The sequence below is a fragment of the Vicugna pacos genome, chromosome 20, assembly GCF_048564905.1.
Source record: "Vicugna pacos chromosome 20, VicPac4, whole genome shotgun sequence".
NCBI classification, from domain to species: domain Eukaryota; kingdom Metazoa; phylum Chordata; class Mammalia; order Artiodactyla; family Camelidae; genus Vicugna; species Vicugna pacos.
In genome coordinates this window covers 18,065,755-18,083,238 of record NC_133006.1, presented here as the reverse complement: position 1 = coordinate 18,083,238, position 17,484 = coordinate 18,065,755, and the positions used below count along the sequence as shown (strand labels likewise).

Genomic DNA, 17,484 nt, shown 5'->3' with positions numbered 1-17,484 from the left:
TCTGGGTTCTGAAAAGTTCTGTTCTCTCCCTGAGGAGCAGCTGCTCCAACAGACTCCCTTTCCCTTTGGAATGGTTCAGACATGCCCCATGGTAGGTCCAGGCCTGAGTACTGCTGCCATCCTCCTTCCCAACAGTGACATCAAACTTTGGTTTTTTGGGGGGGGGGACGGGGGGACAGTGGTAATTCCCTTTTCCTATTGGGACTCCTCAATCCTTTAGGGAACACAAAGTCAGTGCCTTCTTAGCACTGTTTCCCACAGCCTGGTTGAGGATGAATCTGTGTCCCAACCATACCTGCTCCCTGGTCTGCACTGTGTTGGGGTGGGGGTGGATACGAAGGCAGGTAAAATACAGCGTCCCCACGAAGCAGAGAGACAAAAGATGCAGCAGGCACATAGGACAGCCTTGGGCAGACAGATGCAGAGGTTATAAGAGCCCAGAGATTCAGAGCCGGGGCCATGGGGGCTGCGGGAGTGGGGGGAAACCTCTAGACACACACACACACACACACACACACACCCGCCGGTAGGGCTCCATTGACCCATTTGTCGTTGTCCCCTCAACCTTGGCTGTCCCAGGACTGCGTTCAGGACACAGCCTGGGAAAGAGGAGAGGACTTGGGGACAGGGTAACCCCGCCGGTGGATCTTTCTGACTAGTCACTCGCAGCTCTTGGATTTACACTTTCCAGAAGGGGTCTGACGGGCGGTGTGACCTTGGCCAAGTCCCGTGCGCCCCTCTGGCCTGCTTCCTTTGGGGTACCCTGGACAGGTGGGGGTGGTTTGGCTTCCCTTACCGGGAAACCGAGAGGAGGTCCGAGTGCGGGGTCGGGGCGGCTCTGGAAGCCGGCGGCCCGGCTCCGGAGCTTCCCGAGCCCGAGCGGCGCCCGCCGGGAGCGCAGTGTCCGGGACCTCCTGCCCGGCCCCGGACGGGCTGGCCCAGGGGCCTCGGACGGCGGGGGCGGCAAGCCAGGGACCCGCGCGGCCCCTCCTGCGGGCGGGGCGGCCCCGCGGCGGCTCCTCCCCCGGCGCCCGCGCCGCCCGGGCTCAGTGACCGCGCCGCGCCGCAGGTGGCAGCGATGGCCCAGTCCTGAGCACCCCGCCATGGCCGGCGCCCCCGGGCCGCTCCGCCTGGCGCTGCTGCTGCTCGGGGCGGTGGGCAGGGCCGGCCCCCGCCCCCAGGTGAGACCCGCGGGGCCCCGGGAGGCGGCGGGCGGGCTGCGGGCGCGGAGTCGGGGCAGCGGCAGCCGCGACTTGAGCGAAACTCCGCGACCGCGGGCGGCGGGAACCCAAGCCTCGGGGGAGTAGGGCCTGGAGAGTTGGGCGCCCTGGGCTGGGTGGCCGAGGTGGCGGCTTAGACAGCTGACGACTCCCCCAGCCCTGGCGAGGCGCCTCTTTCCTGGCCGCCCCGGCCCCTCCGCCCGGCCGCCAGCTGCCCCGCGGCCGCCCTGCGCTGACTTCTGCGCCGCATCTCCCCAGAGCACTTTCCCAACTCCATCTCCCCCAGACCGTGCTGGCGGCCCGGCTACAGCCCGAGCACCCCGACTCCCCTCTCCCACCATGACCCGGACCCCTCCCCTCCGTTCCTGCCCCTCACCCGCCCCGCTACCTGTCAGAGACCCTCAGGGAAGGCAGAGAGGCCAGGGTGTGGACACCCAGCTCCATTTACCCTCTCACCAGCCCCCCACCACAGCCTTTGACTCATCGCCCCAGAGACCCTGCGGTGGCAGCTTGTCCTTCCTCCTGACCTCCCAGATGGAACTTGAGTGCCCCGCCCCCCTGCCCCTGCAGCAAACACGTAGAAGGCACCTTGCTCCTCTGGAAGCAGGCAGGGCCCCCTCACACAATCACCTGACGCCCCCATTTTGACCCCCTTGGTTGTCAACATACACCAGAGCTCATACTGGGACATGCGGAGACACCTTGGTCTCCCGGATGCCCTTGGAGAGCTGACCACAGGTGGACCCCTGCCACCCCCTCTCTGCCTTCCCTGCCTCCAGGTTCCTTGGCTGGGGGCTGTGGTCAGCCTGCTTTGGGAGAGGAGGGTTGTCCAAAAATGCTGTGAGTTGCCTGAGTAACGAGGAGGCACAGGCTTGGGTGGCCTGTCCTGTGCCAGGGATCTGTCTCTTCCCGTGACCTCCTACTCTTACCCCCAGACATAAAGAACCAAGAGCTTTGGGAAGTGGGCTTGAAATTTGTCCCAGCACAGGTGGGAAGCAGGAGGAGGGGTCTCTGGTGAGGGCCGACTCCACCCCTGCCTGAGAACCCTGAAGTAGACAGATGTGCCTCCTGGCTAAAGTGCCAGCCCTTCTTCAGCCTACATATTTTCCCCCCTCCGGACTCCTTCCCTCCCTCTCCCTGTCCCCCAGTCCAACTGCTGCCTCTGCTTCAGGAGACACCGCCCTCCCCGGCACTTTCCCCCACCCCCTCAGCCAGGCCTTGGCTTCCCTGGTGTACTTGGGATCTTTGGGGAGCCAGGGCTGCAGACCCAGTACCTGCTTCTCTCTCACCTTTACCTCTTCCTCTGGCTGGGACAGGGTGAGGGTGGAGGGCCCTGCTGCCTGGTTCCATCCTGCTCCAGGCCGAGTTTGCAGACCTGGTTTGGATTAAGGGAAGAGGAGAGGTTCTGGAGGCTGCCTGTCTTCTCTCCAAATTTCCTTTGCCCAGAGGAGTCTGGCTCCTTGAACCTGCCCTTTCTTCTGACCCCTCATTCCTCAGCCCTGGGCCAGGGCAAAAGTCGAATATCCTGGGGCTGTAACAGTCCTGGGGTGGCAGAGATGGGCAAGATGAGCCAGCCTCTGAGCAGAGATGGGGAGCTTTGGGCAGTGCCCCATCGGGGGGCCTGAGCATCCCTGGCGCGTGGAGATCTGAGTGAACGGGTGTTGAGGTCAGACTGCAGTGATTGCGACACAACCTCATGCCCGAGTATAAGACTCTAAACAATGGTGAATGTTGTGTTTTATTTTCTGTTCATGAGATCAGCAAGACTAGGTTTACTCCCTCCGTGTCACTGACGGGAGGGCAAATCTCAGAAAGGGAAGGTTTTCTGTGTAAGGTGACCCAGTGGTTGCAGCACAGAGGGGAGAAAGGGGTGCTGGGCTGGGCTGGTGCCTAATACCTGCCCACCCAGGTGGGCTGAAGGGAGGATGAGGGGTGAGCTGCCTGCTGTCAGGCTGGTGGGCTGGGGGTGCAGGCAGCGGGGGTGGGGTAACTGAACTGACCTCTGAAGAAGGGGACCTAGGCCACTCCTTTATTGTCTCTGGGAAGGACCACCCCCTCCCCTACTAAGACCCTTGTGAGGTAGCTGGTCTACTGGAGGAGACAGGCAAGCCTTGACATCCAAAATTAGAACCAGACAGAACGGGGTTCAAATATCAGCTCTGAAGTTAGCTGGTGATCTTGGGTGGACACTTGACCATCCTGGACCTTTTTCCTCATCTTGAATAGGGGTCACAAGCTCTCCTCATGGGGTTATAGAGAGGATTGAGACACTGGCACCCTGAAATGGCAGCTTTAGTCAGTCAGACAGACTGACCCATTTGTCCTCGGGAATCTGGAAGACTTTTCCAGGGCAGCAGAACAGGGCTTGGAGGGGGGCTGTTGGAGGCCCCGTGCCTCTGCGCCCTAGTGACGGGTGGATGGCGTTCAGAGTGTGCGGTGGTCAGCATGGACTTTGTTCTGAGCTGGGCTCCCTCCTAGGCATGGACTCCAGTAGGGGCCGGGGCAGGAGCAACCAAGAAACCACATCCTGCCCTCGGGTGCCTTGCTCTGAGGAAAAACAGGCCCTTCCTTAGCTGCAGCCTGCCCCTGGGCAGATTCCTTTGTGTGTGTATGTGTGCACGTGCGATAGAGAGATACAGAGATATAGAGATACAAAGATACATAGCAAGAGAGAGACACAGAGAGAGAGATGGCCCTGGGAGAGCGGTGTGGGCTCTGTATTTGTACGTGACCCTGTGTGTGACAGTCTGCCGGTGTGTGAAATGTCTCAGCATGTCGTCGTGTGCCTGACAGTATGTGTCTATGTGTTTGTGACCCCAAAGTGTGATACTGTCTGTTGGAAGATGTGTGTGTGTGTGTGTGTGTGTGTGTGTGTGAGAGAGAGAGAGAGACATCTTAGTGTGTGAATGGGTGTCTGCCAGTGTGTGTGTGTGTGTGAGAGAATGCTTGTGACAGAAGTGGTGGCTGTGTGTAACAGTGTGACTGAGTGTATATCAGTCAAGGTGTGTGTGTGTTGGGGAGCAGTGTCTCCGCATGCCAGCGTGTGCCTGACAGTCTGTGTGTTCGTGTTAGAGACTCTGTATCATGTCTCAGTGTGTAAACATGTGCGTGACAGTGTAAACATGTGAGGGGTCTGGTGCATGTGAGAATATATGTGTGGTTTTCTTTCCCTGCCCTTCTGCTCAGGGAGACTTTGAGAAAAAAAAAATGAGGCCAAGAGCCACCCCTCCAGGTCCCCGAGGCCATCAGGGATGGTTGGGCTCTGGGAGGCGGGCAGAGAGGAAGGAGGCTGGGATCTGGAGAAGGTGCAGGGCTGCATCAGTCGGGAGGCCTCAGAGGTGTCGTTGGAGCCCTCTTTCTCTTTTGGGGAGGCCCTCTCCCATTTTTCCCACCTCGGTGGCCTCTTATTCCTCCTTCCCCTCAATCAAAAAGGTTCCCCAAAAAGGAAAGAATCTGATTTCTTCTTCACACCGAGAAATGAAACTGGAGGAGGGATTTTTCAGGGTAGCAGCCAGCGTTCGGAGGAGTGCTTTCCCAGGGTGTTGGGAAGCCCTTCCCCTCGACAGTGACCACTCTTTCCACATCCTTGCCTTCCTACTCTTCTTCCTCCAAACACCACCCACTTGTACCGGGGTGGATATTTCCTAAAGGCTTTCACTTACTTTATCTTGCTGGTCTGTACAGAAAGTCTTTGAGAAGAATGATATGCCCATTTCACAGATGAGGAACCTGAGGCCCCAAAAGACTAATGTGTGGCCCATCCGTCCCACATTAACAGACAAGAGCTGGAATTTAAACCGAGAACTTGTGACTCTGTCCAGTGCTCTGTCCTGCACACCACTCCTTCCTGGGGTCCTCTTTCTCATCTCCTGCTTCCTCCCCAAACTCCTGAATCTGAGAGATGCCCCTTCCTTACTGTAACCTCCCCTCTGAGCATCATCCCAGTTGCCTTCCCATGCCCCCGTCAGAGAGACCCCATGAAGCGTGGCAAATCCTGATTCTAAAAACTGCCATCCTGCCCTCACCCTGGCCCCACAGCCCCCAACTGCTGCTCTGTTTTCCAGGCCAGCTCTGCTGCCTCTGAAGGGCAGGGGCATCCACAACCACGTCCTCTCCTCCATGCAGCACCCCCAGCGCCTCCTCACCAGGCCTGGACAGGGACTCACATCATAGGAGGATAAAATGGGGCGGGGGAAGTGGGGTGGTGGGAGGCTGTGCCCGCCTCAGTTTCCTGCCTGTGGGCCTGGAGGCCTGGGCATCCTCACTGGGCTTTGCTACTGGCTATGTTTGCTGCTGGAGGATGTTTCAAATTAAGCAAAATGATCGATCAGTCCTTGGCGTGAAAATATGTTCGTTTCCTCCTATTAGGAGTTTGTTGATCCTGAAATGAGAGAGGGATGGGACCCTGACTCCCGGGAAACCCAGCTGCCCATTCCACTCTGCCCTTTCCCCATACATGGGATGGCTGCCCCCATGACTGCGAGTTTTCCATGTACCAGGGGACGTTCTAAGCATCAGCTCACTTAATGCTCACAGCAATCTGGGGCAGGTGGGGACTATTATTATCCCCAATTTGCACAGGGGTAAGCTGGGGCTAGAAGTTTAAACTCTTGCACAAGGTCACAAACTTAATTTATGGGAGAGCCAGGATCAGGCCTGGCTCTGAGCCCAAAGCCAGAGCTATTCACCCTTCTCTGTATAACTGTGTTCTCCTGAGCTCCTGAGCCCTGCTGTACCAGGTGGCCCCAGCCTTGTCCCAGACCAGAGCCTTGCCTCTGTTCACTGCTCTCTCCCTGACCCAGAAAATCCTCCTGAACCTCAGTGCAAGGCTTTCCTCTGCTTGCTGGAGCACTGATGTCCCCGTCTCTGCATCTCTGTTCCTGCTGGCCCTGCCCTGATGAAATGCCCACCCTCCGCCCTTGCTAGCTCAGTCTCTCCCCGACACACCCCTGTTTAACCCCCAGCTCACAGTCCCCGGAGTCCCCTGGGGCTCCCGAGTCTTCGCTGAGCCCTGCCCCAACCACTCCCTGAGCACTTTCATCCCCTGCCTTCTCTGCTGGGTCCTGCAGAGCATTTGACCCCACCCCACCTGAGGACATGGTGCTGTCTTAGGCCAGGGCTCTGCCATTCATCTTTATGTTCCCTGTGTCCCCCCATCCCTCCCCACCACCCAGAGCCTGGCACAATATAACTTCCATAAACACCAAGTGGGGAGAGGCCAGAGGTCCTGGTAGTTGGTGTTATGTGTGTCTGGAGGGGGGTGTGGTGAGCAGTGTTTAGAGAACTTGTGCTGGTACAGGAAGAAGACAGAGGACCCCTGTGTCAGGAAGCTCTCTCTCTGAGGGAGACGCAGCCCTGCCCTCGGGGAGCCCCAGTCTGCATATGGTTTCATGTTGGAAGCTCTGCTCAGAGCAGGTGTCAGGGCTGCCTGTATCTGGAAGCTCCCTGGGGTGTTGGCGGCCAGATTGGCCTTCACGGTGCTGTCCTTAGCCTTGAGCCCCACTCCCCCACCCCCATCCCCAACCCCATCGAGACTTCTAGTTTCCATGCTTCCTTGTCCTCACTCCCTGCCCCAGACACACCTTCTGCCCCAATTCCCAGCGGTGACCTTGCTTCCTGTCTACTTTCTTCCTAGAAAGAGAGATCAGGGAGGGTTTCTCCCCAGTCCTGCTCTGACCACCAGCAGCTGCTGCATTCAGGAGGAGGAGGGAAGGGGGTATGGTGGTGGCAGGGAGGTGATCCACCAGGACTGGCCCTGATGAAAACTGTGGCAGCCCCTCAGCTGTAGCAAAAATCAGGACCCTGCCTTCGCTGCTTGTTTGATTCCTTGTTTGTTTGTTCATTTGTTTAAAAACAAATACAGTTGACCTTTGCTCTCAGAAGACCGCTGTCCTTCGGGCATTCCTGCCTTGGCCTCCGCACACTTACTGGGGCTTCCTGTGCGGCCAGGGATGGGCACATGACAACCTGTGTCTTTATGGGAAGTGTCTCATAGCCACGACTCAGCTCAAATCCGGGCAGGATTTTCCAGAAACCAGATCCAGTGTGTGCTTAGGGCACCACCCGTCAAGGATGCAGGCTTCCAAAAAGAAGCTACTTTGATTTCAGCACACGCGTATATTATTGTAATTTCAAAAAGTGAAATTTTGTTTTAAATTATGAATAAGTCTTAAATTTTATACAAGGGGCTGCCTGGTCATTTTAGTATCTGCAGCCTCTAAATGAGGAATATTTATAATCTTAAGCCTGTTCAGGAAAAAATACAAATGAAAAAGAAACACTGTCCCAAGACATATGTAAAGGAAGTGCACTAAAATGTGTGGAAATGAAGAATTCTCATTTGGGTGGGTCTGTCTGGGTCTCTGCTAAAAAGCCTATTCTGTTACCTTATATGAACATTGAGGTTCATATCCCCCTACTCAGAGATAGCGGGACCCCTCCCATTGCAGGAAAATGATCTCCGTGTTCTGGGATTTTTCTGACCCCTTCACCTCATGTCCTCAGAACTTCTTGTTGATAGAAGCTGGAGTGAATATTTGATCTGTGTTTGTTATGTGAGGGGGAGACCGACGGAGGTCGTGTTTGCCTCCCAGATAACGTGATTGCATTCTGTAGGATGGAGGCTGGAGGGAAGTGTTACCAGGCTCTGCAGCACTGAATCCCACCGCGGCCTGCACCCTCCAGTACTCCACCAAGCCACCTATCTGGGGCACTCCGGGTCCTGGCCTTAGCTCTGCTCCTGGGGCCCTGTGTGACCTTGCCTGAGCCTCTCTCCCACTCTGGGCCTACATGTCCCCTTCTAGAATGGTGGATGAAAGTGTGAGAACCTCACAGGCAGGCTGACTGGGCGCTGGAAAGGAGCCCATGGCAGTCACGAACCCAGGGCCCTCAGGAGCTCTCTCTCGTGGGTGAGGGCAGATGGGACACTGAGTGAGACAAACACTCTCCCTCCCCCTCCACCCACTCACCCCCACAGCATCCTTTCCGTAGTCACTCGCTGCCACTTACTACACATCAAGCTATGCACTGGTGCCCTTCAGGATGGAGATGGAAAACACCCACCTGGAGCCCCTGTTCAGGTTGTCACCCCCTTTCAGAGATGGCCAGTGCCTGGTGGAGTTTGGGCCCCAGAGGTCCCCTGGAGATCAAGAAAGCAAGTGTGCGTGGGGATAGGGGGTAAAAGGGAGGTTGGCTGGACCCAAGGGGCCCCCATTTCTTTCTTCTCCCCAGGGTGCCACTGTGTCCCTCTCAGAGACAGTGCAGAAATGGCGAGAATACCGGCGCCAGTGCCAGCGCTTCCTGAGTGAGGCTCCGCTCCCAGCCACAGGTGAGTCCAGGTGGGGCCCTTGCCCAGCCTGCTCCCGGGAGGCCCCCAAGCCTGGCTGGGCAGCGTTTGCCTTCCTAGGATGCCACATCTGCTCTGTGCCTTGGGGTGCCGTCTGGTTGCTGCCGTATTCCCCCTCGCCCTTGGCTGGAGCCAGCCCTCCAGGCCGGGCCCTGGCCTGCCGTTCTGGATCCTCCTCTGTACTTCCCGGCCTGTGCAGGGGCGGGAGGCCTAACCCACTTATTCCTAGGTATAGGAATATATGTTTGGGGGAGTTTGTGGGGTGGCTTAAAGAGGAGAGGATGGAGCCAGCTAGGCTTGGGGTCCAGTTCTGACCTGCAGTCACCAGTGACCTGATGAAGGTTCTCTTGGCCTGGTGAGCTAACATCCCCCTCATCTGTGGTCTGTAATTTAAGACCTGGCCCATGGGGATGGTTTACTGAGCACCTCCTATGCTCGGAAATCTACACTGCACATACCATTTGTCCCTACAAAGCGCTATGGTTCAGAGATCACCCCCATTTTACAGGTAAGGAAACAGAGACCTTAAGTACTTTGCTCAAAGTTCCACTGCTGCTAAGTGGCCCAGTCCCCTTGCGTAGCTGGGCAGGTAGGAAGCCTCTGCTGAGGCTGGCCTGGCCCAGGTCTGCTCACCAGCCTCCCAGGTGGGGAATGGGCAAAGTAGGGGAAAGCGCCCCAGCCAGGCTGGGACTCAGACACCATCGCCCCACAACAGGACTGTTCTGCAACCGGACCTTTGACGACTATGCCTGCTGGCCAGATGGGCCACCGGGCTCCTTCGTGAATGTCAGCTGCCCCTGGTACCTGCCCTGGGCCAGCAGCGGTGAGTTCCCTTTCCCACATATGGACCTCCCCTCCCCTGTGTCTAGGAGACCAGAGAGCTGGGGTGGAGTTGGGGCGGGCTGCTCGCTGCTTGCTTTCTGCTGAGACTTAGCCCTCCCCACCCCAGAGGGTCTTTAGGCCTCCTAATGGTGGTCTGTCTGTCTGTCCTTGCGGTGGGGAGCGGGGAGGTGGGATTAGGTATAACCTGAGCCTGAGGCCTGTGCTGGCATGTGGGGTCTGTGTGGAAAGTGTGGGGTCTGACTTAAGAGAGAATTGTGAGCACTCCTGCATCTAGTAGTCAGGAAAGGAGTCAGGAAGGAACAGATCCCGGGGCCTTGGGGTGGAGGTGGGGTTACCCTGAGGTGTCGTTGCTCTGATGCGCCCGCACGCACGTGTGTGTGTGTGTGTGTGTGTGTATGTGTGATGTGTGTGTCTGTAGGTGCCACTACCTGGTGGTGGCACAGAGCCCCTCCAGACTCTTCAGGGGTTCACTGCTCCAGTGAACCCAGATGGGAGTAGTGATCAGAGCCTTGGTGGGGTTGTCCCCCAGGCCCTCCCCAGCTTGCTCCTGTCTGAGCTGCCTGCCCTCTCCCTGTAGATGAAAAAGTCGAGTCCTACAGTCATAGTTTTGCTTGCTGGTGTTCTAAGTGGCTGTGTGAGCTTGAGTGAATTTCTAGACGTTCCTCTGCCTTTGCTGGCCATGTGGGAGATGGGATAAAGCCAGGTGATTGGGGGTGTCAGGATTGGTTGCTGTTAATTTCTTTCACCCACCTGACTTACCTCCCCCACTTTCCCGATACACACACTTTCCCCGCCCCTCAAAGGTTTGGGACTGGTTGCCTGGCCAGCCTGGGCTGGGCCTCTAGACCCCAGGGAGCCAGGCGCAGGACAGGGCCCATCACTCAGCACTAAGCCGCCCCCAGCTTGCCTGCCGCTTGTGGCTCCATCCATCACCTTTAATTTTATTTGAGCAGGAAATAGGTCCTGGTGGTGCCCGTTTATGAGTGAACATGGTTTTATTGCTTTCTCCATGAAGATAACGGCCACTGCGCAGGCCCCCTGCCAGCCTCCGCCCCCTCCCTGGATTCACCAAGCTAATTCACTCCCTTTTTTTGACACTCAAGATCACAGACTCTGCCTCCCTCCCCCCTCTCCCTGCAGAGACAACCACCCCGGACTCCTGCAGCATAACTGCTGTTTCTGGCATATCCTGGCTGAGGCTGGCACCGGGGGCTTCCCTCATCCCCTCTCAGCATGGGGAGCAGGGAGGGGGCAGTTTTGGAACTGCCTTGGCCTGATCAAGGGAGTAGCCTGTGGAAGAACCACACAGTGGGAGTTAGGATTGGGGAGAAGGAAGAGGAGGACGGATCTCAGGCAGGGTCACGGCAGAAAACACACTCAGCTGGGAATTTGAAAAGGCTTTGATGGAGGGGCCACTTACAGAGGCTGGGTGGGGTTAAGGGGCCAGTAATGTAGGTAAAGCACCAAGGACTGCAACAGTGGGGAGCTTTAACATCCCCAGACCCGAGTGGGGCGGGAATGGGGTTATGGAGCCCTCATGACGCCGGAGGTCATGGTGGTAGAAAGGCCACCAGCAGGGCAGGACTGTGGCCACAGAGGGGCAAAGCCACTGCCAGAACCTCAGAATCAAAGCAAGAAGGGAGCAAGAGAGAAATACCCTGGCCTCTCTCTCCTTCCGCCCTCCTACCCTCTGCCGGTGTCTCCCATTGGCCAAACCCAGCAGAGGGCAGGGAGCCCAAGCGATGCTGTCCACAGGGGTCAGCCTCCTGGGTTTGCAGAGCAGGGCGGAGGAGTGCGGGACTAATTAATTAAATAATTGAATTCGAAGCAGTTACCAGACACCTGGCTTGGATTGTGTCAGGAGCGAGGGTTGTCAGTAAGACCTTAGGGGTGTGTGAGTGTGTGTGCACTGAGGAGAAGGGGTGACCCTCACCATGGGGCTGAAGAGGTCAGCTCGGGGCCCCAGGGGGTGCTAAGGGAGGTCAGAGTCCCCTCTTCTGCCTGGGGTGTGGCATCGGGAAGGCTACCAAAAGGAGGTGACATGGGAGCCAGGCCTGGGAGAGCAGGCAGATGGAGAGGAGGAAGGAGGGCCCTCCAAGGAGGGAGGACATCCAGGCACCACCTTGGAGATGGGGTCAGGCCTCAGGCCTCAGAGCTGTACAATGTCCCAGGGAAACTGGCCAAGTCCTTAAATTCTGACCCCTCTGATTCAGATTTGGGGATTGCACGGAGAGGGTGAGAGCTGATGAGTCAAGGAAGGAAGGTGTTCCAAGGAGATGCCTCTCATCCACAAGATTTTCTGTGTAAACCAGAAGGCTGAAGTGACTTCAGAGAGCTTGCTGCTGCCTGCGGGCCCTCCAACAGCCTCGTTTGCCCACAAACAACTGATCTGTTTATTACAAATCATTCCAGTCTCATTAGCTGCACCTCCTCCTGATTCCAACTTGTTTGTTAGCTTGGTTCTAATTATAGGAGAGCCATAAAATGTTTTTTAAAATAGCCTATAACTCACAATTCTTAGAAACTCAGACAGGTGCCTCCTTTGAGTACTGTTGAGCCTGGAAGCTTTCACAGGAGGCCGGGGTGGCCCCATAGGAGTTCCAGCTGAGGTGGGGTCCTAAGCTCCAGCCCCAGCCCAGTGACGGGGTGCCCTTTGGAGGAATCGGGGTGGGGCAGCCGCAGGGCTTCCATTGTGATCCTGTTTTGAAGACCTAACTAACACCTGTCTTATCTCCTAATCATCACACCACAGACCTAGGAAGTTATCACGGTTCTCATTTTACAGATGAGAAAACTGAGACCTGGGGAGGTCCCATAGCTGGTTGAGGGCAGAACCAGGATTTGAACTCAAGTCTGTAGTTCAGAACCCGAGCTCCTTCTGGTTTGTGACGTGATGCACTACCCCTCACTCCCACCCCCAGCTGATGCCTTCAGTTGGAGCCCTGCCTTTGACCCTCATTCCAGCACTCTGGGGAGGGCCTGGGACCACCCTCTCCAAATCTCAGCTTCCTGGTCTGGGAGATGTGGGCCCAGGAGTCCTTGCCGGCCTTTGCTGTTGCCAGGGTGCAGGAGTTAATGGATTCATGAGCGGCTCTCCACAGCCCTGAGTGCCCGCATCCACGTGGAAGGGCGGCTGTTAGCTTGATTACAGACGCCGCTGCAGTTTCCGGGAGGGGAAGTGTTTAATTGGGGGTTTTATTTCCAGCACCAGGGTCTGACTTTATGAAATATCCCCGGGCCTCCTGGCATGTGGCCTGCTGCCTCCTGGTGTTGACAAGACTGGAGCCAAGCCCCTGGCTGTGATTTACTAAGCAGCTCCTGGGCCAGATAAAGCTGGGCTGATAAGCTGGGCTGTGCCCAGGCCCACCCCACGTCCAGCCAAGATGGGCATCTGGGGACCACAGGCCCGGTCAGGAACCAGCCTTGACTTTTACTATTTGCTGCTAATGAAGCATAATTGACAGACACACTCACATAGGCTCACTGAGCTCAGGGACGCAATGATCCCTTGACACTGTGCCAGTAACACACACATCTGTGCACACACTGCCTCCCTGGCCTCACAGCTGGCCCTGAACGGAGAGCCTGAGACTGGCACGCACTGCTAGGGTCCACACTGGCAAGAGGAACTGCTAGGAGGACACTGGTTGTTGGCAAATCCAAGCCTAGAGGAAGGGCAGAGAAATGGCACTTTGTCATTGGTGACTGTTAGCAGGGAGTTTGGCTGCTAACTTTTGACCTCTGGAGGCAGAGAGCTGGGGGATTGAATCCTGATTCTGCCACTTCCTGGCTAGATGATCTTGGGCAAGTCACTTGGTCTCTCAGAGGCTCAGTTTCTTCATCTGTAGAATGGGATTAACCGTGCCCACCTTGTAAGATGGTTGTGATGTCAGGCATACAACAGGTGTTCAAAGCCCAATTCTGTGAGTCTGCAGCTTGCAAAGAGGGTATGTAAGGGGCATGTGGGAAGGGAATCAGCAGTTTGAATGCTTCCTCTTTGCCAGGCCCTGAGCCAGCTGTGGCAGGTGGCTATTATTAAGGTCATGCTCTGCGGGCTGAGTCCTGGAGAAATGGCACTTTGAAGGTTTGGGCCCCATCTGTGTGTCCTCTCCCCTCCCCTGGCCCCTCTGCCTCCTCTTGTCTTCCCGCTTCCTCACATCCAAACAGGCTGCCAGAGAAGGTTCTGACATCTGTCTCACTCCCCATGGAGTCAGCCCAGGTCCCCATTACTGCTCTGGGGTCATCTATCTCTGAAAACTGGTCTTGGCCTCCTTTCAGAGGACCCAGCCCCCGGTGAAGAATTCCAGGCACCAATGCAGCAGATGAGAGGCATTCGGGGGCCCTTCGGGTTGCTAAAATCAGACCCTGTGCCTCCCCTTCTCTGCCTCTGTCTTTTCCTGATCATGTTCGTAAACATATCGGGGGCTATTGGGACACTGCTCCTCCCACTGCCGGAAATCCCGCCATTAGATTTTCAGGTTTTTGTTTCTCTTCCTGGAGAAGTCTCTTAAAATGCAGTTTCTTCTAGAAGCAGTGATGCTGCAAGCTGATTTATCCCATGGTATTACCAGATAACTTCTATCTCCCAAAGCGGGACCTGGGTCAGGGTTTGTGACAGGGAGCCGGAGAAAGGAGAGAGTAAGCAGGGAGGCTGTGTTGGGATACGGGGGCCGGCTCAGGAAGGACCAGGGTCCCACTGCCAGGTCCTGCCGATGCCTGACCCTGAGGGCAGAGGGCTGTCACGGGTCCCTGAAGTTAAGGGACATAACAGCAGTGGTTGAGTTGACAGTCTGTGAACTGTAAAATACAGCCCATCTCAGATGGCACGTCCCTCCTCGGCCCTGGGGGGTAAGCCCTGGGGCTGGCAATTCTCCCCTCAGGCACCCATGTTACTGAGCTTCTTCCACAGACCTGCCCTTACAGCTGCCTCTCCACCCGGAAGCTTGTGAGCAGACACTGCCAGCCAGGGCGGGGCTGTCTCCCTCAGACTGGGGTCCCTGAGGGCAGGGCTGTGTCTCTCTCAGGAGCTTTATGGAAATGGGCTCATGTTCTCACCTCAAAGCAGGAATTCATCAAACTGCATCCCAGGGTGGCAAAGAGAAAAGGCTGAGGGTGGGCCTGGCAGGTCACCTTTGTGACCCTGTCCCTGGGCCAAACAGGCATCTGGCAAGGGAGGGAGGCCCGAGAGAGAGAGAGAGAGAGAGAGAGAGAGAGAGAGAGAGAGAGAGAGAGAGAGAGAGAGTGTGTGTAGGGGAGCAGGTGTTGCTAACTCTGAGGGGTCCATTTTAGGGCAGCAGGGTGACCTGTTGGGTGGAGAGGAATGAGGGGCAGGTGGCCTTGGCTCAGCTCCTGGTCCCTCTGCCCCAGTGCTGCAGGGTCATGTATACCGGTTCTGCACTGCTGATGGCCTGTGGCTGCACAAGGACAACTCTAGCCGGCCCTGGAGGGACCTGTCCGAGTGCGAGGAGTCCAAGCGAGGGGACCGAGTGAGTTGAGGGGTTCTCAGGGAGAGCAGGGACCCGGGTATCTGGCGAGTTGGCTTGTGGCCATCTGCCCATCACCCTGCCTCTGGGGGCTTTGCAAACCATGCTTTCTGGACAGAGGTGGCATGTATTCACTTCTCCGGCCTTAGAACAGGGCCCTGGAAATCCAAGGACCATAGCCATAGGTTATTCTCTTTCTTAGTTCTGGGATCCCCAGTGGGGCTGAGCTGGGGCCCCACCTCTGCCCCTGCCCCATGGGAAAGAAGGATGTGGGAGAGGAGGGTTGTGGGCCGCCCCTGGTGCCCCTGGACAGTGTCTCCCCCGTGTGCACACAGAGCTCTCCGGAGGAGCATCTTCTGTCCCTTTACGTCATCTACACAGTGGGCTACGCGCTCTCCTTCTCCGCACTGGTCATCGCCTCGGCCATCCTCCTGGGCTTCAGGTAAGGGGGCTGCTTTTAGAGGAGGGGGCAGCAAACCAAGGCAACAATGCAGCAGGTTCCTCTCCTAAGAGATGTCCAGGGAGCCCATACCGTAGGCTGTGAGACTGAAAACACAGGCCGTGGCACTGTGTACTTAGTCTAATCTCTACTGTCTAAATGTGTGTGTATAATCCTGCAAAAAAGGAAAAGCAAACACCATACCCCCCCACACACAGCACATGCCCCACACCTTAACAATGGATGGTAGGAGTAGGGAACATCCTCTCCAGTGTGCATGTGTAACTTAATTGGGAATTCAGTCTGGTTTTAGACAAGACCTCAAGGGTTTAGAGAATCTGCCCTCTTTGGAGCTTGTCAGCCCCCATGGGCAAGTTCTTCCCTAAGTCTAGCCTAGATGAGACATTCTTTCCAGAGTACCAGGCTCTCCCCACTCCCTCTGCACCGTGGTCCAGGAGGGCTGGGTTTAAGGGCAGGAGGGATTCTGAAGGCAGGGAGCTCAGGACACCAGCCAGCAGGAACAGCAGAGGTGACATTCCTCCTGCGGTCCCCATAGCTCCTGGCACAGTCAGGGCTGGGCACACAGTCAGTGCTCAGTAAACGTATTCACTCGATGAACATTCTCCCCTTTTATTAGGAAGCATTCAGAGATCTGAAAATCCAGTGCCTGCAATCACCTGTGTGCACAAACTAAAGCCTACCACATGGTTAAGCTTCCCTGGGTAGCCCTCCCTGCCCACCCACCAGAGAGAACCCTGAGGGCTGCTTATAATTCCCATGCTTCTCTCTATACTTCTACCACATTTATATCTATCAAAGTATGTAGTGTGGGTTTTGCGTGTTTTTATTGGTGAGTTGGACGTGTTTTTCCACAATGTTATTTTTGGCCCCATGTTGCTTTTGTGAGGTTCATTCATGTTGGTATAGGTGGTTCTGTTTCATTCATTTAAAAAAAGCCTCCCTCTCTCTCTCTCTCTCTCTCTATATATATATATATACACACACACATATAATTTTTTTTAATGGAGGTCCTGCAAGGACATCGTGAGTGCTAAGCATGTGCTCTATCACTAAGCTAGTACCCTCCCTTTCCTGGCCATTTTAGTTGTATGCTGTATGATTTTATGTTTATGTTGTATGATATATTACAATTTATTTACTTGTTATCCTTTAAATGGACATTTGAAGTGTTTCTCTTTTTTTTTTCTTCTCTGAATTATAAACTTTGCCACGAAGAACATTCTTACCCATGACCCCTTGTGCATTTCTCCAGGGGCGCGTGCCCCTGAGTAGAATTGCCTGGTCTGAACACCACGTGCTATTGCAAATGTATTAGGTGTTGTGAAGTTGCTCTCCAAAGTGGTCATACCAGTTTGCCTTTTCATCATTAATACATGAGCGTTCCCTTCGCTTAACATCCTCACCAATATTTCATATTTTCAGACCTAACTGTTGCTAATCTGAAGTGTGTAAAATAACTCATTACGATTTTAACTTGCATCTCTCCAATTTCTACAGAGATCTAGTGCTTTTTTATGTGTCATTTTGTGAAGTGCTTCTTTGTAACCTTTGCTCACTTTTTTATTGGCTTTTTGGCTTTTTCTTTTTTGCTTTAGGCATTCCTTATATATTCTGGATAGTAACTCAGGATATAGCCTCCCAGTCTGTGGTTTATTTTTTCCACCTTATGGTGTCTTTTATGCACAGACGTCCTTAATTTTAATGGAATAAAATACATCAATGTGTCTGACTTTATTGATAAAATTTACCAATAGGTGTTATCAGTTGATAAAAATTCATTGTTATCAATTGATTAAAAAATTTATCAATTTCTTTTCCAAAGGCCAAATTTCTTTATGGTCTTGTTTAAGAAAACTCTCCTTATCCGAAGGTCGTAAGTTTTGCACATCCCTTATGGCTTTTTGGTGAACCTGGAATTTATTTTTGTCTCTAGTGGAAACAAGAGATTTAATTTCCTTTTTCCATATATACATACAGTTAATTGCATCAGGACCGTTAATTGACGGCCCACCCTTTCTTTCTCCCTTGGTTTGCAGTGCCTACTCTGCTGTGCGGCAAGGGTCATCTGTACCTGGGTGCGTTTCTGTCATCTGGGTTTTTTTCCATTGGTCTAGTTATCTGTCCCTTTGCCAA

General features: G+C 55.1%; 1 protein-coding gene across 1 annotated transcript in view; it reads left to right on the top strand.

Moving 5' to 3' along the window:
* Nucleotides 1–1,083: 1,083 nt before the first annotated feature.
* Nucleotides 1,084–17,484, top strand: part of GLP1R (glucagon like peptide 1 receptor) — a 31,947-nt gene continuing 15,546 nt past the window's right edge. Inside the window, exons 1-5 of the mRNA XM_072944691.1 lie at nucleotides 1,084–1,181; nucleotides 8,451–8,547; nucleotides 9,281–9,388; nucleotides 14,776–14,894; nucleotides 15,227–15,333. Coding sequence (XP_072800792.1) covers nucleotides 1,104–1,181; nucleotides 8,451–8,547; nucleotides 9,281–9,388; nucleotides 14,776–14,894; nucleotides 15,227–15,333 — 509 coding nt within the window. The 5' untranslated portion in view covers nucleotides 1,084–1,103. The remainder of the gene's footprint in view (nucleotides 1,182–8,450; nucleotides 8,548–9,280; nucleotides 9,389–14,775; nucleotides 14,895–15,226; nucleotides 15,334–17,484) is intronic.